Genomic DNA, 21,158 nt, shown 5'->3' with positions numbered 1-21,158 from the left:
AGATATCCTATATCAGCTGGAACAGCTCCATTGGGACAGGCTGGATAAATACCCCCCCCAAAACAGAGCAGGCAAGGACAGAGTTCTGCCCCCAAAACCCAAAGCTGTACATTCCTGTCTCTTCACAGAGAGGGAATTGTCTCAAAGGCCACCACTGTCCCATTTTCTCCTGATTTCCAGTCTCTAGAGCCCAGTGCCTGGGAGAAATCTCTCCCTGGTAGTGTCAGGGGAGCAGGCTGTGATGCTCCATCCTTGGAGGCTGCCAAGAGCAGAGCACAGGGAGCCCTGCAGAGCCCAGTGTGATCCCAGAGCTCCCGCTCAGAGCACAAGGTGGACAAGAGCTCTCCGGGGTCCCTTCCAGCCTGGAGCGCTGAGAAATCATCCTCCCTCTCTCCCCTGTACTCCTGCTGCCCCCAAAATTAATCCTTCTCTAGGAATATTTTCATTTGTGCCTTAATATTTTCTTCAGGAAGTTTGCTGACACTGAACTGAGAGTTGTGTTTGAGAGGGAATTACACTGTCAGCTATCTCACACTGTCACTGTTATTTCATTACTGTCACAATCCCTTTCCCCCCAAAGTGAGAGCTGCCAGCTCAGACCATTGTAATGAAACACTTGATTTCCAAATGTTCATTGAAGCAGGAAATATTTTACACCCCCTGAACTTTCCAATAGCTCAGGAGCACACTTTTTCCCTCTCAGCAAAAGTTTCTAATAGCTCAGATGTGTGATCTGTGTGGAGGAGTTATGGCTGAGCTCATTGGGATGCCTGGATGCCAACTGAAAGGCAAATCTCTTTAGATGAACTAGAAAATGTCATTTATACAGGCTGTGGAAATATATTTTTCAGACATAAAACTAGAGTGTAAGAGACCATGAGATGCCAGTCACTCAACCCTTGGACAATCGATCTGTGCTGCTCACAGCAAATGTGTACGCTGCTTTCTTTAAAAATAAAACTTCTGTGCTATAGATTCCAAAATCTCCCTTAGAGTTTTTTAATTCAAGAGGCAAGGACATTATAACATGCTCTGATGCTTTTGCCTGTTGTTGTTATTTGAAACCTGTCCTTTTTTGCTCTATTTCTATTTTTTGCATTATGCAAGAGGAGCTTGGACACCAGCTGACCTTGTTCTAAATAAATGCGATTACAATCCACCTCAGTGCCTGCACACCTGGGGAAAGCATTCCCTGCCAGCCTGGGGGTGCTGAACCTCTTGACCACTCAGGGCTGAGCATTCCCTTGGCAGGAGACAGTCAGCATGGACAAGCAGGGGCAGGCAATGAGCCTCAGCCACAGAACCTGTCAGAGCACGAGTTACTGCTGCCCTGGGACTGCATTAGCTCACACATTCCTCTCTTGAAAGCTTCTTTTTATGAAGTGCACACCATGGATTCCTCCAAGCCAGCACTCCCTTTCTGGCTCCAGCCCATCTGGAGTGGGAATGAACCACTTCAGAGGGAGCTTTGCTGGGATGATGAGAGAGGGATTGGCCAAAGCCTTGTGCTGCCAGCCTCACCTGCTGGCCCAGGGCTGGGATCTGCTTGCCCTGCTCAGGAGCTCAGCCTGGCCCTGCAAAGGTCTCCTGGGAGGCAGCAGGGCTCCAGGCTGGGTCACCAACCCAGCTACAGCGAGGCTCTGGGAGTCAGGAGGGATTCAGAATCACAGAATGACCAGGTTGGGAGAGACCTCCAAGATCATCAAGTCCAACCCAGCCCCAACCCCTCAACTCAACCCTGGCCCCCAGTGCCACATCCAGGCTTTGTTAAACACACCCAGGGATGGGGACTGCACCACCTCCCTGGGCAGCCATTCCAGAACTTTATCCCCTTTCTGTGAAATGTTTTCCCTGCTATCCAGCCTGTATTTCCCTTGAGGCTGTGTGCTCTGGCTGTGTCAGTGCTGCTGCAGACAGAGCCCAGCCCCAGCTGAGCACAGGCACCTTTCAGGAGCTGTGAGAGTGATGGGGGCAGCCCTGAGTCTCCTTTTCTGCAGGCTGAGCACCCCCAGCTCCCTCAGGGGTTCCTCACAGGGTTTGTGTTCCAGCCCCTCTGGATGTGCTCAGTGTGCCAAGGTCCTGCCCGAGCTGAGGGGCAGAGCTGGGCACAGCACTCAGGGTGTGCCCTCACAGTGCCCAGGGCAGGGCAGAGTGACCTCCCTGCTCCTCTGGCCACTCCATTCCTGCCCCAGGCCAGCAGCCTTTGGCCTCCTTGGCCCCAGAGCACTGCTGGCTCCTGTCCATCTGTCTGTCCATCAGTGCCCCCAGCTCCCTTTGGGCCTGGGCATTGTTCACCCACATCATCCCCAGCCCAGAGCACTGCAGGGGTTGTTGTGGCCAAAATGCAGGAATGGGCACTTGGATTTATCAAACTTCATCCTGTTAGACTCTGCCCATCCATCCAACCCTTCCAGGTCTCCCTTCAGAGCCCTCCTGCCTCCCAACAGATGGACACAGCTCCCAGCTCAGTGTCGTCCACAAATTTACTGAAGAAATTTAATTATTTCATTTATGAAATTTACTGATGAAAGGCTCAATCCCCTCATCCATGTCACCAATAAAAACATTGACCAGAGCTGGCCCCAGCACAGAGCCCTGATGAGACAATGGGAATCCATCCTGCAAGAGCTTGGAGCAACAAAGGTGGTGGAGCAATGGCAAAGCAAACCCTGCTCAGAGATTTAACAGCTGGGGGGGCAGTGGTCTCTGTGGCCAGGGGCTCACAGGGAGCTCCACGCTGCTGAATTGGCCCTGACATCCTCATCAGAGACACAACAGCTTTACCTGCAAGGCCTCTCTTTGGAATAAGATACTAAAGGAAAGATGGAGAGGGATTTCTGTGTAGGGACAGAACAAGGGGAAATGACTTCAAACTGAAAGGTTTAGATGAGATATTAGGAAAAAATCCTTCCCTGTGTGGGTGCTGAGGCCCTGGCACAGGTGCCCAGAGCAGCTGTGGCTGCCCCTGGATCCCTGGCAGCATCCAAGGCCAGGTTGGATCAGGCTTGGAACAATCTAGATTTTAAATTTGGGCTCAAACACTACCAGAGTAAAATTACAAGGAGCAACAATCCCCAATAGACTCAGTTCTATAAAGATCATCCAACTGTAGTATGTCCTACTCAAATTTTTTTTTGTATGAATGCAATTCCACAAACAGAAAAATGGAACCTAATAAAGGAAAGCAGGTGCAGGTTAGAGCTAGGTGTTTTACTAAATGCACTTTTTGCATTTAATCAGTATTAAAATAACTGTCACTAACCTGTTGTGCATGCTTAAATTGGTGAAGATGAACAGAATTTAACTGTCTGCATTTAAACAGAAGTCCCAAAGGCTTGAGAGTGATTTATAATCCCTGAACAGCAAATCTGACCCTGATTCAAAACCATATGCACCAAACAACTCCCCAGGCCCCACTGATCCATATAGTCGAAAGTTTTTACCAAAAAAAAAAAAAATTCATTCTGCTGCTTATATGCCACAAAACTTTGGTGAATTTTGTGTATTTTTTAGTCACAGCTGAGCCAGACAACACTGGAAGGATCAGAACCAGAACAGTGGGCAGAGATTAAATGTGTAAGCAGGGGGATGGCAGAGCAAGGGGCCGGGGCCCATCCCCTGTGTGACACCAGGTGGGAGCGGAAATTTGGGAGCTGGGTGCCCCAGAAGTGGAAGATGCTGCTGGGACCACCCTGCCCAGGGGCCAGAGCTGCTTTGGGCAGCAGAAAAAGCCTCAGCTCCACCTCAGGATGGATGAAACCAGGCCATCTGGAGAGGCAGCACACGGGGTTTTAGCAGAAATTGTGATTTTAAATGAGACTCCAAATCTGGGGAGGGCATCTGAGAGCTGATGTCCTGCCTGACCAGAACCAGAGGGGCAGACGTGGGATTATGTGGCACCTTGGGAGACAGGCTGGCTTTTCCACTCCAGAAATTCATGTGTGTCAAATATGAACCTCATTTTTATCCTCTCCCACTGTCCAGAGATGTCAGAAATCAGTATAATTGCACAGACTGGCAAGACTCCCTGGGAATTATGTGTATTTTCTCTCTTTCTCTCTCATACAGAATCCATCTCTCCTCTGAATAATTACTGCCAGAGCTGAATCAGAGCCTGCCAACATTACAGAAAAGAATCCAACCCTTTTCTACAAACTTTCAAAACAAATATGACTTCACTTTGCTGATTTTTTTTTTTTCTTAATTTTTGTAGATTCACTGTCATTTGGTTCTCTTTGAATAACTTGAATGAGTTTAGGGAAGGCGTGGTGCACAAGGGATCTTTGGGCAGACCCTCGGCTGGAGCACAATTGGCCTCAGAAAAAGCCCTGCTCAGTTACATCCTGAAGATGCCTCCCAGTGAATTTGAAAAGCTCTCTTGGAGATTATTCACCTCATGTGAATGCCACTGCTCCCACCAGCTCTGTCATTTTAGGGATTTCAGCTGTTAAGTCAGAGGGCAGACAATAGGATGGGACAGAGGCCAGGCAATTAACTCTTCATTTGGTTTTATTACTGAATCCTGAGCTGGACTCCCACAGGGAACCTGTAACACGTTAGTCAAAGGAAAAAGGGCAAAACTTTAAATAATTAAAAGTTTGGAAGATGAAATTAAACAGCAGCGCACAGGAACTCGAAGAAAAACCCAACGAAACCAAATAAAACCCAAAAGGACATTAATTGAAACCTTTAATCCCAACAAAGTATTCATCCTGAGATAATTACTGCCATAAAAGCCTCTGACACTGACAGGAGAGCTGTCTTCAAAAGCTGCACACGTAAGCAGCCTGGAACTGGGAGAGGAGCTGGCAAGGATGGAATCCTGCAGAGATGTGAAAAGGAGGGAAGATTTTGGAGGGAGCTGAGCCTTGCAATGTTCAGTCATTTCTCTGTGAAAACATGTTTTCATCCACCAGAGACTGGAAGAGGAAAAGGATGGGGAAGGTTTGCCAGCAGAAAGGCAGCTCCTCCTCTAAGTAAGAAACCAGTGGGTTAAAAAGAAAATTAGCAGCAACAAACTGAACCTTGAAATGGATTTGGGACAAATGTCAGCAATATGAGGTGGTTAAAACTGGAATCACACAATTCCTAACTCATGGTGCATGAAGTGCTGAAACCTAAAAATCTCCTGCTGGTGTTGCTCTGCTATTTCCAATTACAGACTTCTCTGAGATGTACAAAATTAAGGTTTTCTCTGTCCTGCTCATTTTGGCACTTCCCCAAAGATGACAGTGACTCTTGGAGCCCAAAAGGGGTAGGTCTCACTCTGATCAGTTCTGCTCCATTTGCACCTTGCAGTTCATTGTCCCATTCCAGCTTTAGCCCCTGCAGTCCCACCCTGCTTGTTTTTCTCTCTGCAGCCCACGGTGTTTGTGCTCCTGGGCTGAGATTTGGGTCATTTGTCCTTGGTGCCCAGCTGGAGCAGGAATTGTTTTGTCTCCCTGCTCTGTGCACAGAGCTCACCATGCCCCACACACTAAAGCAGCACAGAATGGGAAAAATAGAAAAGCCAAACCTGAGGCATCACCAGCACAGAAATAAACTGAACCAGACTTGACCACAACCAAGTTCTGAAGCAAACCCCACCTTTCCAGCATTAGGTGCAACATAAAGCTTTAAATCTCACCCATTGATGCCTTGCCAAGCATTTCCTTTTTGCCAAATCAGAACAGATTTCAAGTGAGGTGCGACTTTGTGTTTAATGATGACCTGAGCTCCTGCTTTTATAGGAAAACTGGACACTCTCAATGCCCTCCTTTCCTTCCCTGTAGCTGTTTATAGCTGATGCTCAAATCCATATCTGAGCTCATTCCTGCTCGGTGGTGCCTGGGAGCTGCCAATCCTCCAGGACTGAAAACAGGGCAAGAAAACCCCGGTCCCTCTGGCTGAGGCTGTTCCAACCCTCTCCATTCGCTGATCTCTGCTGCCCTCTCCTGCAGCAGCTGCGAACACCCAGGAATTCAGGGAAATAATTCTGTATTTGAGCTGCTGTGGTGAGGTGTTTAACCTCCACGGGGATGGGGCAGGAGTAGGGAAAATTTAAGCTGAAAAGGAAAAGTGGTCGTGGCAGTGTATTGAGCACAGCAAGGGGCAAAATAATGATAATTATATTAATGCTAAAATGATAATAATGAATTGGTAATAGTGATAATAATTGTAATAAAATAATAGGAACAATGTTAATAAGTTAAATAACGAGTTGGAAAATACATCCAAGATTAACAAGTCCACTTTTGACTTAATACCACCATGCCCACCAGTCCAGATCGTCCCCAGGTGCCACATCCACTTGGTTTTTGAGCGCTTTCAGGGATGGTGACTCCACCACTTCACTGAGGAGCCTGTTCCAGTGCTTAACCACTCCTTCAGAGAGGAAATCTTTCCTAATATTCAACCTGAACGTCCCCTGGTGTAACTTGGAGCCATTCCCTCTCCTCCTCTTCCCTGGAGCAGAGCCTGTCTGGCTGTCCCCTCCTGTCAGGAGCTGTGCAGAGCCACAAGGTCCCCCCTGATCCCCCTTTTCTCCAGCTGAGCCCCTGCCCAGCTCCCTCATCCTTCCTGGGAATTATGTCCCTGAATTATTTAAGAGGTTATCTGAAAGCACAGGAGTTGCACAGAAACGCAAACATTTCAAAAGTTGATCAAACATGAAAATGTGGAGGAATGGGAAAGAGAAAAAAATGTGCTTTGCAAATAGTCCTGTGGCCAAGGAATTTGCCTGCAAAGCAGTCAGAAAGGATAAACAGATGATTTCAGTTCAGTTCAAAGAATGTGCCTTGGCTTTTTGATGAGAAGGTTGTGGCATAAAATAAGAATAAACTCCCTCCACATTGGCTTAGCCCTACTGGGAGAAAGAGCTGCTACCAGCAAACATCACATCCAGGTGATGTCTGACAAATTCCCTCCCTGCTCTCTTTCCATATTAGCCAGGCTGCTTTCCCTTGCATTAATCTGCCTTTCAGCTGCCTTTTAATCAAAGCCAGGCTTAACTCTCCAGTGGAAAAAGAAAGCAGATGCTGAGGTAAACCACAGAGCAGAACTGGAAGAAACAGTCAGAAAGAAAAGGCTCCTTGGCTTGATAAGGATTTAAGAACTAATTTTCTAGAGGGAAGGGAGAAAGAAAATGCTCCATTTTTTTCCAGCTTGGATAAATGGCTATGCCTGGCTTCTTCTCCCAAATGTAGGAAGCATGGGGTTTGTACAGTATTTTGCATGTGCCAGTTCCTATTTAGTTATGCAACATAGAAAAAGCAAAAAAAAAAATCAATGCTGACAATTTGAAAATCAATCTTCAGATTGTGGAAATGAAATTTCTGTGCTGTCAGCAATTAAGAAACAAGCAAACAAGCACTCCAAACAATCCAACAAGTACTCCAAGTCATTCAGCTGCTCTGGGGAGAGATTGTATGCCAACAACCAGAGACTGAGATCCAGTATTGCCATTACTGTAGGTACCAGTTAAAATTCGAGATGCAAGAAATTATTGAAATAGAACATGGCAGGAAAGAAAAGAGTTAGATATTTGAGGGTAGGGGTTTGTGTTTGTTTTTTTGGTTGGTTGTTTGGTTGATTTTTGGTGTTTTGGTTCTTTTTGCCGAGGGGTTTCTTTTGTGTTTGTTGGCATTTTTTAAATTTTATTTTGGGTTTTCTTGTAGGGATCCCCAGCTACCTTGCAGACATTAGATCCATTGCTTTAATAAATGTCCTCCTGTTCCCAAGGCAATTTTCTCCTCAAAAGAAAAGTGGTTGGTGACCAAACCACTGAGGAAAAAGTTCATTTAGGAGCCAGGAAGGTAAGAGCAAAAGCTGGTCTTGAAGAAATTACATCTGCAGCAGCAACCTGGCTGGTTTTTCCTAGCAAAACAAATGCTGGAGCTGAAGCCACACAAAAGAATTGCACAGTAAGTCCAGACAAGAGATACAGAGCTCTGGAGAAGCTTAAAACTTTCCGAAATAGCTGGTCCTGCACACTGCATAAAACACCAAATGAACCCACCTTTTATATAAAGAGTTACTTGAGACAGAAACCAAGATGGCAAAAAGAGGTGTGCATATAAAAGTTCACAAACAATGCTGGAAAAAAACATTTCCAAAGGGTCAACAAATTATCCCATTATTCATGAGCCTGTAGTTGGATTCCAAACGCAGGGGGAAAAAACATTGCTCAGTAGGGCCATAAATATGAAACCAGTTTGAAAAAATGACCACACATAAAAAAAAAAAAAAAAAAAAAAAAAAAAAAAGAAAAAGAAAGATAACCTTTTTTGCAACTTAAATTTGTTGCCTGTAGCTTTTTTATTAGTTACAGCAAGTGAAATAAAAGCCAGACAAGTCTAATATAACTCTATCATCTCCTGCTACACCAGGGTGAAAAGCATTTTTTAAAAACCACCTGTTGGCATCTGTTTTGCCCAGTGGATAACACAATCACTCAATAAAGCCCTGGACAGCAGCCACGGCAGCAGAGCGTGCCAGGGGAACCCTCCTGACCTGCAGCCACTCTTTGTGAAATGAAGCAGCAGTGACAATGACACGGACAAGAAAAGCATTTTCAACTTGGGGATCTGATTTCCAGATAGAAAACCTTAAAGCTGGGCCAAGAAAGTCACACTGGAAAGGATTTCACAGCCTTGCCTTCACCGCATGTAGAGTTTGGTCTGACAGGAGCTTTGGCTTTCCCTGCCCACGAGCTGCTCCCACCACCCAAATTCCTCCTTTGGTGCTGCTCTTGCAGGGGAGGAGGAGAAAACAGGAAAGTGGAGAGGGGAAAGTTTAATCTATGAAAGGGGACCAACACCTTCAATGAATAGCATAGAAATAAACTTAGTATCACCTAATTGCTGCTCTAAGATTTTCAAGACTGAAATCAACTTGCCACTTACCTTCTGTGGCTGCATTTTAAATGGGCTGCTTCCCTCCTTTGGGTATCCATGCTTTTCCTTTTCTTCCAAATTGTTACAACCAAGTCAGAAAGCCATTCTAATCTCAAGACAAAAAAAAAAAAAAAAAAACCCCAAAAAACAAAACAAACACAAAACCAACCAAACAAAAAACACAACCCCCCCCCCAAAAAACGCCCAAAAACCAACCAAACAAACAACCAAAACCCACACTAATAGCAAAATAAACACAAAGAAACTATAGAATTTATTAGAAAAAGCCCCAACTTTAACAAGTAAATCCTAGATGCTCTATTTCAGCTACATTTGCATGTTTTCTGGTTTTGTTCTGCCAGAGCAGATGGAAGCAGATGGATGAGGTGCCAGCTCTAATCCCTCAAAGTGCGCCTACCATTTCCACCTGGATGTTAAATTTTACCCTTTCCAGTATTTCCCTTTTTAATTGGTGGTTCCACACCCAACTCATTACAGCTTAATTTGTTCAGCTGGGCTGAGGAGGCAAGAGAATAAGGCAGAGTTCCCTGTTACAGGAGCTTGGGAGCCTTCTGATAATCAATTCTATAGAACAGGCTGTATTTATTCAGTTACGTTACTGTTGAAATTTGCAGGAAATCACTTAAATTATCAGTCAAGTTGTGAGGATGCACTTTGTTAGGAGGGCTTAATTCACCACACATAATGAATATTTGTTAGAAACTATGCACGTTTCAAGAGCTGGATGTTGTCTTCTGATTAAAATATGAGAGGAAGGAAAGCACTTTGCACATGGGCAGTAAATTCTGACTCCATATTCTGCCAGGCTCTGCCCATCCTTAGGGAAGGCAGGATTCAGATCTGCAAATAAAGTTGATATTGTCCTTCCACAGAACAGAAATTCAATGAGTCCAAATCCACCAATCTGCATCTGAAAAATTTAATTTTATGTTTTTAGGGTGTTTCTTTTCCCCTGGAATCACCAGGAGTGGACAAGATGCACTTTGCCTGTGAGGTAACTCCACAAAGCAATGACAACACAGCCCTAACTCGGGCAAGGGGGTGTGGAGTTGGAAAAGAATTTGAATCAGCTTGGGAAATGAACAGATATTGACTTTGCAATTCAATCTTTCAGTACTGAAGCCTTTGGAGAGGTGAGAGCACAGCTCTGCTGAGCCCCTCTGTGAGTACTCCTGTGTTAAAGCTGCCATTTCTAAGCAAAATGCTTTTGCCTTGAGTGTCTGCAAACACATCAGCAGCATCCACCTCCTGGTTTTGTTCTGCAATTCTTTCATTCCTACAGAATCCTTTTAAACACTCCTTCCCCATCCTTATTTTTCCTCATTCTTATCTTTCCATTTCCTTATCTTCAGTGTTTAAGTAGAACCTGAGCAATTTACTATGAGAATTCCAAACTCAAAAATATCAGTGGGTCAGTATCGGCCTCATTAAAGGATTTTATGTCACTGCTTGGATCTGTGGGTATGTTTTTTACCCTGAATTTATTAATGAATGGTTCACATAAACATCAAAGTTGTGATGAATTACTCTAAGAAAGTAATAAATAATTATAAAAAACCCCAAGCTCTACTCTTTTGTAAGTTATTCTTTTTCTCGTTCTCCCCAGCAATTACATTTTTAGTTGAACTGTTTTAGAATACAATTTTGGGCAGCAAGTGATCATCCAAACCAAACCCATTTCCTATTGAAGAGTCTGTGACTGTCCTCATTTTCTGTCTCCAGAGTCAGCTGCACCAAAAATGATCTCTCAGATTATTTGCTCAGACACTCAACATCAACACTCTGGGCCAGGTTTCTTGATGTATAATAAATGCCTCTCTCTGGCTGCAGTGTCTCTAAACTGGCAGACTGCATTTTAATGAAAGCAAATGATAAATAATTTGCAATATAGTACTAATAATTTTGACACTGCAATCAAGTATTTTGTGTTGTCGTTTTCCCTAATTATTCCCTCTGAATCAATTCTATGTATATGTCTGTATACAAACACACCCACACACCATTAAACTGAATTTTTTGAGAAGTACTTCAGAAATTGACCCAAGTTAGGCAATTTTAGACACTGTTGGTCAATGTTTAATTTACAAGCTGCCTTTATTGTGAAGCACATCATGATCCAATTAAAACTCTAATTAGGGCCTGCCTTTACTGAAGCCAAGCTGAAAGAACATTTTCTAGACTTTTCACTGACAGAATAAATAAATCCATTCCCATAGAACTGAAATAATTTGGACTTTTTTGAAGAATCCCATCAGGAACTGGAAAGAAATAAGCCCATTTTTAAAATTCAGCTGTGCCAGGAGAGTCCCATGACAACATTCACCGTGAGCTTCCCTCAGGTTGTACAAGCAGCAGTGGAATGTGAGCACACAGATGGGGACAGAAATGCCTGTGGGACTGACTGAGCCCCAGAGATGTACAAATTTCAGATGCTTCACTGAACTGAAGACAATTCATGCATCCCTGCAGACTCAATTTTGAGCTTTTTTTGGTTTTTTTGTTGTTGATCATGGAAGGCCAAAATTCTTCATATAAAACAATGAGAGGGGGAACCAGCACTAGTTGTGCTGAAAGATTTTCTCCAATTAGAAGTTCCTCATCTAGACAACCTAAATGCCCAAAAAATTCCTTATTTGCAAAGGTTCTGTCTTTTGCAATAGAGTCTTTCAGCAGTTAGGGAATACTCTGCTCATCCAACATCCCAGTTAATTAATACAAGGCTGGTGTTGAAGACAAATGTACAAAGAATCTCTGTATGTTATACAGAATCTCTGTGTATTGACCTGCAAACACAATTTTACCATTTTCTTATTGCTAAGGATGGTCAAACACAGGTTCCAGAGTTATGGCTTCACTGCTGACAGAAGTTTCGAAATGCAAAACTAGGAAAATACAGATTATAAAATTCTGGGGCCGCTTGCAGTATTCACAGGGCTTTGAGGAAGGAATTCTCAAAAGGGGTTTAAAGGAGTTAAAATCGTATTTATTTAAAAAATTCATTCAGTTCACTTTCTAGGCTGTGAGAACAGAAAGGGAGGAGGTTTCTTTCATCACTTCTTTCTGTGCTTTGCAAAACTCAGGATGTGCAGACCGTGTCCTGCTCTAATTTAACCCATACACATTTTGTGTTTGCTGCTAAAGCCTGGGAATGAATTCTGCTCAAACACAATGTTTCATTAGAACTAATATGGAAAATGTGACTCAGATGCACAAAGGATAATCACTTCCTCTATTAAAGCAGCCCTGAGCATTGTTCCTGTCCAGAAGGCAAAATGACAACAGTTGCACAAGCAGCACTCAATTCCAATGATGGGTTTGTATTAAATCAAGACACGCAGAGATTTTAAAAATATTTTTATTATTGTAATGAGACTGCAATATTATCTAAATAAACTTTTCAATCACTATTACACTCTATTTTCCTCAGGAAGGTTCCAGTTGGGAATGCCACAAAGTATCCTGCAACCTGTACACTTAAAAGTTTATAGAAACATTCAGTATTAAAAGGCCTTTGCAATATGTTGTTGTTTTTGTTTTTTTAACCATCAGAGTTATAAATCCAAGTGTGTACTGAAGTTGATTTATCTCAGAGACCCACTGAGTTAAATTTGACAGCTTCAAGGGCTGTCAAAGAACAAGTTTGGGTGTGCTCACAACTCTGTGGGAGTCTTGTCCACCAGGGCTGCCACAAAAGCAGGAGATGGAGCAGAGCAGTAGCAGTCACTGTGAGCCAGAATTTAAACCACTGCTAATTACAGCTATTTTTGATTAATTCTGTTGCTCACATAATACTTAAGGCAAATTTCCTTGTATACACATTTTCCCAAGCTAAAGCAACAACATAAGCACAGTTCACAATACACTGAACAAAAGGTATTTTAAGGTAATTTATGTAAGATGTGGCAAGAACAAATACAACACATTGCAGTTTAACTCCTACATTTCTGCTCAGAATAATTAAACTCCCTTTTTCAGTTTGTATTCAAAAAGACTTGAACAATCTACCCTTTCCAATTTTAACAGAAATGTTATTTAAGACTTGAACCAAAAGTTTTCTGGAGCTGGAGATGTCCCAGGGTTGATGGGAGTTCTGAACACATATGCACAAATCCTTGAACAAAAGGAGAATCCAATGCACTGCTACTGCAAGGAGACAGCACAAATGAGAGACATTTTACAGGATTCTTTCCAAGACAACAAACTCAACTTCAGTAGCTCCAACAAGCTGGGAACAAGAAGAATTTAGGCTTTTAGCCTAATGCCACAGTATTCAGTTTGCAAGGGCAGTGTACCATCAGCAGCCACTCCTCAGCTGTGAAATTCCTCATCAGTAATACACAGAAAAGAGACATCTGACATTAGAAACAATAACACAAACAAGTACTGAAATACTGGCAAAAAAATCACAATAGAGGTTTTTGGTGGCCTCCCTGTGTATGTGGACCATCAGGTATGTTAGCAAGAGCAGTATCTCATGAAAAAGCCATTGTTTGGGCTTTGCACAATGCTGCTTTCACCTTTTGTTAATCAGACATTCAATAACTCAACAGAGACTGGGGACAGCACCAGCAGTGCCCTGACCCTGCTGCTCTGGAGGTAAAACCTTCTCCCACCCTTGGACAGGCAGAATTCAGCCCCCAGGGTGTGCAGGGAGTGCACACTTGAAAATAAAATGGAATATAACACTCCCTTAACTGGAAAAAGTGATGTTCTATGGATTTCTGGAATGTCAGGAGAGCAACATTTGTAAGTGAACCTGTTAAAGATTCCATGCCAGGCAGTTAAGGAAATGACAATACAGTGAATTGATTTAAAATAACAGTAATTTTAAACAAGAAATTGGAGTGAAAAAGCCATGATGTTCCAGGAAAGAACTGTGTGCTTTGTGATCTCTATTTATTTTTAAATATATTTATATTTTTACAGTACAGACTAAATCATTTTTACATATAAATACAACAGTATTGAAGTTTTATTAAGATTTGATTTTTAGAAGTAAATGGACCAGACTTTGACACAGGTATGGAAGCCTTTCAGCACATCTTCAAATTTGGTTCCTGCTACAACTAAAAAAGTGGAAATATTATTGTATAACTTTATCATAAGCTTCTTTCCCCTCCTGTGAAAGTGCAGACAAATTTAACAAAAAGCAACACCACAGTTCTTAATCCTGACTTCCAACACATCTAACAGTATTTGCTCCAATCCCACAGAGCAGCTATGACAGTGATTCAAGAGAAAAGTGAATTTTCACCCAGTGGAATCCCAGTCTGCCAGACAACCTCTCAACCACAGAACTCTCACTCCTGTGTCACCTCCTCCTTTGGCTGCTTGAGTTCACTCAGAAGCTCCTTCCCACTTTCTCCTGCTTTTGAGGCAAAGAGAACAGCTCCCTCCTTAAAGCCCAGGAGCTTCAAGCTTCTGGCATAATCTGCATACACAGCATGGATCAATTTATGTAAATGAGGCATTAAGGAAAATACAAATTAATAGCAAAACAACAAAAAAAAAAAATTCAGAATCCCTTTTTTTCCCCTTCTTACTCCTCACCTCTCCCAAGGTGAAAATGCTGAACATTGTGCTAATCCATTGTGCTAATCCATTATTTTTCAGCACAAGTAAGAAAAAAAAAGTTGCTTTAAATTCTCCTTTTGAACTCATATTAGTATTTATAAAGCAATAGGCAGAATGCTGCAAACTAAACCAGACAGATTTCAGATATGCTTATGTACCTACCATGATACAATGGCATAAATTCCAACAGAAATCTTAATGTCACAAAGACTTTTTCATTAATCAGACCTGAGCATATCTATATGACTTATTAGTGGCATTTTTTATTTACAGGCTGATGACTCCATAGGTATTATTTACATATGCATTATTATTTATAGTATATAACACAAAAGTTTGTGCAACTGCTCAGCTTCCCAGAACACCAGGTCAGATGTGAAGATTTAGTGAGCACAGACAGGATTTCAGAAAAAGGATATTTGTATCATCATTAACTTCAAATGCCCCATACTTCAGACAAGCTTCTACAAATAAAGCTGCTCTGTCAAAGTACCTCATACTGTAAAATGGAAAAAAGAAAGAGAATAATTTGTTAGGATACAAACCAGAAAAGTATTCCAGGACATCACACCAAAACATTTGCAGAGAGGCTTTCTAAAACTCTTTTATATCTCCCCTTCCCCTTACACTCATGAACTGACACTTGCTATAAATTTTCCTGAAAGATCAGGGCTGAAGTTACTCAGAAAAAATCATAGAGACTATAAATCATTGCTGCTGGGTCCATGGGAGCTGGCAATCTGAAAGCCTGCAGTAAAATGAAATGCCAGTCAGAGCCCACAGGTTAAAACTAATTAAAGACTAACATGCTTGTGGGAAATGGATTTGTAGAGAATTCTCAAAGTTTGACAGAAAGTTCACACAGTATGTATTTGTAAACTCTGAGATAAGAAATACTGACTTAGAAATGCTATGGAATGGGACAGACATTGTTAAGAGAGAAATGGAACTAGGAACAAGTTTTAAAGGATGGTTTTGTAAATAAGATTATATACTTTAGAGAAATATAAGAAATGCTTTTAATGTCTTGTAATTAGGAAATAGTTGGCTTCTGATTGTGATGTTGTGAATTATAACTATTATGTGTATTGTCTCACCCTTCACATAAGACTAAAAGTGGAATTAAAGTTTGTAAAACTCCTCTCAGCTGCCCCATCTCTGGGTCAGAAAAGGGCTTAGTCCAACACATGTGAAAACAGAAACAGATATCAGAAATAAGTGTGGACCAGGGAAAGCACAGGTTGTGCTGCTCCACCTTTACCTGTGTAACATCTCTGCAACTTTTGTGAAGCAGCCAAGAGACAAGAGGACCAGAATGGCCTTGGATTTCTGGTTGACCTGCGGGGAGCAGAGGTGATCGACCCAGCGGCGCAGCACGTCCGCGCACTCCTCGGAGCTCAGGCGCACCTGGGGACACAGCAGAGCCTCAGGCAGCTGCCACACACACCCTGCACCCTGTGCTGCTGCTTTCCCCTCAGGCAGCACCCTGGGCAGAAGCAAAAGCATCTGAAAACATCAGTTTTTCATAAAAAGCATATTGCTTGAGTTAACAGGGCATTAAGGAAAATCAGAGACATCTCGGTATAAAATACTTCACTTGGGTTGCTGTGGAGAGCCTGGTTCAAGCATGGCTTAAAGAAAGAGGCCATGAAGGTATACAGCTGATGGGAAAGTAAGGGGTAGCTGTGAAGCAGCATTTCCCAGGCTTGATTCTGTAAATAACTAGGTTCTCAGGCACCTTTTCTATAAACAGCAGGATTCTCAGACAGTCTTCTCATAACAGTCCTTGGCTGCTCTGGGAACAGATATGAAGGTTTTGAGAACTTTTCATATCACAGTGAGAACACTAATTTTGGTTTCAATAAACAACCACGGGTATTGTAAACAAAAGGAGGGGTTAGAGTTTTCTCTGTAACCTATCGTGAGCTCGGATTTTGCAATATGCATGAAGTTAATTAACACTGTTATAAAGGGTGACTGATTTGATCAATAAATCGGAGTCGATGCTGATCAACAACAAGATGGGTCGTCTCCCTTCGCTTTCAACAGGTTGCTGCATTTTTACCTGTGATTAACATAATTTTTACCCCAAGCTGTTCCAAAGTTTTTCTAAATCAAGAAGTTACTTTACTGAAGACTTAAAAAAAAAATCTTAATTTTTCTGAAAAGCAGAATTTCACTTAGAAAATCTAAGTACTAACTTTTCCATTCTTTCTTCAGGAAACAAAACAGAAACTTTACTTAAGAGATGCTGAAAAATATTTACTAATTCCTGCCCATTTATAATGTGGAGAATTAATGCTGTGTCTGGGTAGTTTTGCTGTAATCTGCTGTAACAGAAGGTGATGCCAGTTTATGTGGGTGGTGGTAGTTGTGAAATCAGCTCACACACTACACAGAGCTCAGCACGAAGTCACTGCTCAGTTAATTATCCACATCCAGGAGTGGGGTTTTGTAGTTTATTACCAGTTTATACTGCTGCAGCTATGTGGACCTTCCCAAACTGCTGAAAAATTAGGAAACTGAATATTCCAAGCCTTTTTTAGGCCCCAGTCCTGTAATGTGGACAATGACAGCAGATCTGTGTGGTCAGAATGCTGAATAATCTGCCAGCACTGATTGAATAGCCTGGCTTCTTGTAGCTGAATGCTATTTCTAATTGATGTTTCAGTGATTTAGGGGAACTCCAGCACCCAGCTCAGCCTTCCTAAGCACAGATGCTGAGCAGGTGGTTGGTGCTGTCAGCCTGGGGAGTGAGGAATTCTCACCTTGGCCAGCCAGGCTGCTCGGTTCCACTCGCCGTAGGTCTGCAGGTAGCGACAGGCGTCTGCAGCCTTGTCAATGAGACACAGCAGCTGCACCCCCTCTGCAAAGAAACAGGCACTCCTCTCAGGAAACAATCCAGGGAAAAAGGGCTGCTGGGTGTGGAAAAGGATCCCCACATCCTCTGCACATGAAGATGTTGAGGCTGCTCTCCATATAACCTGGGTGCCAGTTATTGCATCTTCGCTCTGGGCTACAGAGGCCACACAAAGCTCTCACTGATCTTTGTTCTGAACACACATTTAGGGTTCACAGGATCTCTCATCATAAAGACATAATGATCTTTGTAAATTAAATAAAGAGATTTCATGGGTAGTTCTTTATTTTAATTTAATGTTGTCCACAGGGCAATTATTAACAGTGTACAGAGTGGAAAGTAGTTTTTTCCAGGCAAGTACACACTTTTAACTTTCTCAGCATGTTTGAGTATTTCAGCTGTATGGTTATAACTGAAGTAGTTATGTTTCAGCTCTTGAATTAAGCAAAATTAACCTGCACTTGTAAAAAAACACATATTATGAAAAAAGTTCTGAACTGAAAAGGAGACTAAATCCTTGTTTCACATTTTGTAACAGGAACACCAAATTTTAGTTAATCCTTTAATTAGAAAAGTGGAAAATACGTATTATGTTCTCAGCTTCTTTTTGTGCCAACAACTGCTAAAAGATTTACTCCAGAAGTGACTTTTCCAGTGAAAATAAATCAAGACAAGCTGGATTTTATAACTCAGTTACTGATCATTTTTGTGTTAACTGCTCTGTGCAGTGTCTATTAGAGTACATCCATCACAGCAGGATTCACTCTTATTTCACTGGCATCCTTAAAAATAATGAGAATTATCACTTTACAAGCAAAGAGAAAGATATTTTACCTGCAAGCTTTCCATTGGCTATCATGTTGGTTGCTACCAGTTTAATGGTGCTTTGAGATGGCCCTGATGAGGTGACAGTTGTGACCAGGCAAGCTTTGAGTGAATCACAGTAATAATGTGCATTCTCTGAACTGGTTTCCAGCAGCAGTTGCACTGCTCTGTCAGTCTGGCAAGAGAAAAAAAAATACCATTTTGACCACAGTATATTAATTTTGCTTAAAAGCCTTTCTATTTTTACCCTTTTTAAGACATGGAACAAATAACAATGGAAGTTATTCTAAAACAGGCTACAAAAATATCTCCCTGTCTATTAATGACTAAGATTCTACTTTAATAGGACATTGTCAATAAGAACAGCATTGAAAATTCATCATGAATTCAACATAAGAATGCAAAAACTCTGTACTGAGTTCATATAAGTAGGAAATAAAAAATAAAGTTAGAAAAAGCTTTCCTTGAATAGGCTAAGTACACAAAACAGACAGGGAAGAAGAATAAAAAATTCAAATATTACCCACAAACCTGGCCCAAGAGAAGAAGTTGATCAGCACATTTCCTGGTATGATCATATGTTGATCTCTTCACTTCCTGGAGATTTACCCTTTCCAGCTGGAATTTCTGGACAAAGAAGGAAAAATATTTTAAATGTAAGCCTACCATAAGAAATAAAGCCAGGCTTTTAAAAGATATTTACATATCTTGCCAGTTTTTGGACCAGCCTCTATTTTTAAGTACAAGGAATGTTTTAACCCAGACTGGTATGTTCCTAATAAAAGTGAAATATGTACAGGGAGCTGAGTGTTTATTGTACTGATGACATTCCTTTAAATTTGGTTTTGAACTCTTTTACATACCTGGAAGTAGGAATTTTCACAAAGCACATCATAGCATATATCCAGAGGATTGCCCAGCTGCTCCTGAAGGACAGCTGTGTCTGGTTTGGCAGGCTTTTCCTGGCATAAGCTGTGCAAATAGTGGGCAGCAATAGTCCAGAAGTGCAGCTCAGATTCATCCCCATACAGTCTGAGAAGATACAAAGCAGGATGTCATACACCACATAAAAATATGATATATTTCATTTTCTCAAGGACTGTGCATTCCTGTGGATAACACAAATACTTTGCTTTATCAGTGGGACAAACTGTGAGAGAGGATTATGGAATGATATTCATTACAACAGCAATTAAACCCCAGAAATATTTAGCACAGAAATATGTGGAAATTGATATTTATTATTATTTTGCACTTAAGTCACTGATATCCTCTTTCAACCACAAGTTGAAAGTTTGAAAACCATCTCTGAGCACAGACAGACTAAAATTAACTCAGTTTATGCAGAGGAACCACACAGAACAATGACACTTGAAATAAACCCCAGGCCCTGCCCTGTTTGTACAGAGCTACTGTGAAGTTCTAAATGACATTTTGGGGCATGATCAACTAAATGTAATGTGGCTGCCAGAGCTGCAGTTATAAAAGTGCCACCAAGACTGAGGGAATTTCCTTGTATCCAACAAGTAAATAAAACTGTGTCAGTGAGGTATAAAATTTCCATTTTGGTCCTAAACCCACTCTACTCAATGAGTAACAAAGCAGTTTAGGGACTGTGCTAAGGACAACTGGGAGAGTTCCTAAACCTCAGCTCATTCCTGTGCATTAATAGCATCAAGATTTTCCTAGCAAACATTTCCTGTATTCATCTGAATCTCTTCTACCTGGCAACCAGGAGACATCTCTGCAGGAGAGTAAAATCTGGATCAAGCAGAAGTTTCTTTATGTCACTGCAAAAGAGAAAGTTAAACTGTAAAATGCTGGGCAGGACTTTTTGTTTGGTTGGATTCATCACATACAAACTGAAAAGATCAACCCCAAAAATACAGAATTTCTTTTCTGAAATGAAAAAATGCATCTGTTAAAACAACTGCAACAGGAATGATATATAATTTGAAATATAGCTGATCTCCAGGGGCAAATGCAGGGAGTCCATCAGGAACTCTTTCTATCCTTGCAATATAGAGAATCACCACCAGGGTGTATGCAAAGCTGCCAATTAGTCTGCAGTAATTCTACTAATTACAATATTAATTCAGCTACAAATAACCTTGCAGCTATGTAGAGTCACAGCAGAAGGGGTGCACATGCATGAATTCAGGCTTTCCACAGGTGTTTCAGACTGGATAAAAACAGGCTGTTACCTTTGCCATCCTACTAAATGAAAGGACAAAAGGAAAATGGACAATTTATTGTATATTTATTAGCTTTAACTATAATTTTCAAGGTTTAAGTGGAATGTCAAAATCTGTTTTCTCTGTAAAAAGAGCAATGTGAATCAACATAACTCTGGAATTATATCTTCAGCAAAGGATTTTTGGAATCATCTTTTTTTCCTCACAAACAAACCTTGGAGTATTTAAGTAGCAGTGTGCAATGCAGTCTGGATCAGCATAAAGAACCCCTAAAGCCCTGAGAAGCACTGCTTAAAATATTCCAAATACTCACAGGTCACTTGCAAATCATGTACTTACCCTATCAGTACCTTTAAGGCACCAAGTTAAAAATTAAATAAAATTTACATTAAAAATCCTTTTTTAAAAATAAAACCTGTCATTACTCAGGCACATCTTTAGAGAAGAGAATTCTTTCTTCATTAACTGTGAATTGCCACAAACTTCAGATATTTTGCCTTCTCAGAATTCCATAGCTCACATAAGTAATAATAAAAAAAATCTTACTTGGACAATGAATTCAACTGCTCTTGAAGAAGGCTTTTAATATTTTCATTCTCTGGATAATCACTGGAATAAAAAAAAAATAGAGGTTTTCTGTGTTACAAAAAGGAAAGAATTACCTGAAAAGAGCACTACTTGTAGGAGGAAAACACAGGTTAACAATTGTTACATGTTAACAATTTTTCACATTCTTTGGGTAAGCCAGTCATGCAGGATTCTTTATCCAAAATAGCAGTGAAAGATTTGGTTTGTTTCCATCGAGTCTCA

The 21,158-nt window shown here is 41.4% G+C and overlaps 1 protein-coding gene across 4 annotated transcripts in view; it reads right to left on the bottom strand.

Annotated features, from left to right (window-relative positions):
• Positions 1 to 12,265: 12,265 nt before the first annotated feature.
• Positions 12,266 to 21,158, bottom strand: part of WDR11 (WD repeat domain 11) — a 37,834-nt gene continuing 28,941 nt past the window's right edge. For all 4 annotated transcript variants that reach the window (XM_058029446.1, XM_058029447.1, XM_058029448.1 and 1 more), the window contains exons 21-29: positions 20,895 to 20,957; positions 19,878 to 19,943; positions 19,017 to 19,185; positions 18,685 to 18,780; positions 18,163 to 18,328; positions 17,237 to 17,334; positions 15,730 to 15,875; positions 14,888 to 14,967; positions 12,266 to 14,352 (exon numbers count right to left, since the gene is read on the bottom strand). In XM_058029446.1, the coding sequence (XP_057885429.1) occupies positions 14,195 to 14,352; positions 14,888 to 14,967; positions 15,730 to 15,875; positions 17,237 to 17,334; positions 18,163 to 18,328; positions 18,685 to 18,780; positions 19,017 to 19,185; positions 19,878 to 19,943; positions 20,895 to 20,957 (1,042 nt within the window). In that variant the 3' untranslated portion in view covers positions 12,266 to 14,194. The remainder of the gene's footprint in view (positions 14,353 to 14,887; positions 14,968 to 15,729; positions 15,876 to 17,236; positions 17,335 to 18,162; positions 18,329 to 18,684; positions 18,781 to 19,016; positions 19,186 to 19,877; positions 19,944 to 20,894; positions 20,958 to 21,158) is intronic.

The sequence above is a fragment of the Melospiza georgiana genome, chromosome 8, assembly GCF_028018845.1.
Source record: "Melospiza georgiana isolate bMelGeo1 chromosome 8, bMelGeo1.pri, whole genome shotgun sequence".
In the NCBI taxonomy this organism is placed as follows: Eukaryota; Metazoa; Chordata; class Aves; order Passeriformes; family Passerellidae; genus Melospiza; species Melospiza georgiana.
The sequence above is the reverse complement of the archived record's forward strand: the minus strand, read 5'-3'. Positions and strand labels throughout refer to the sequence as shown.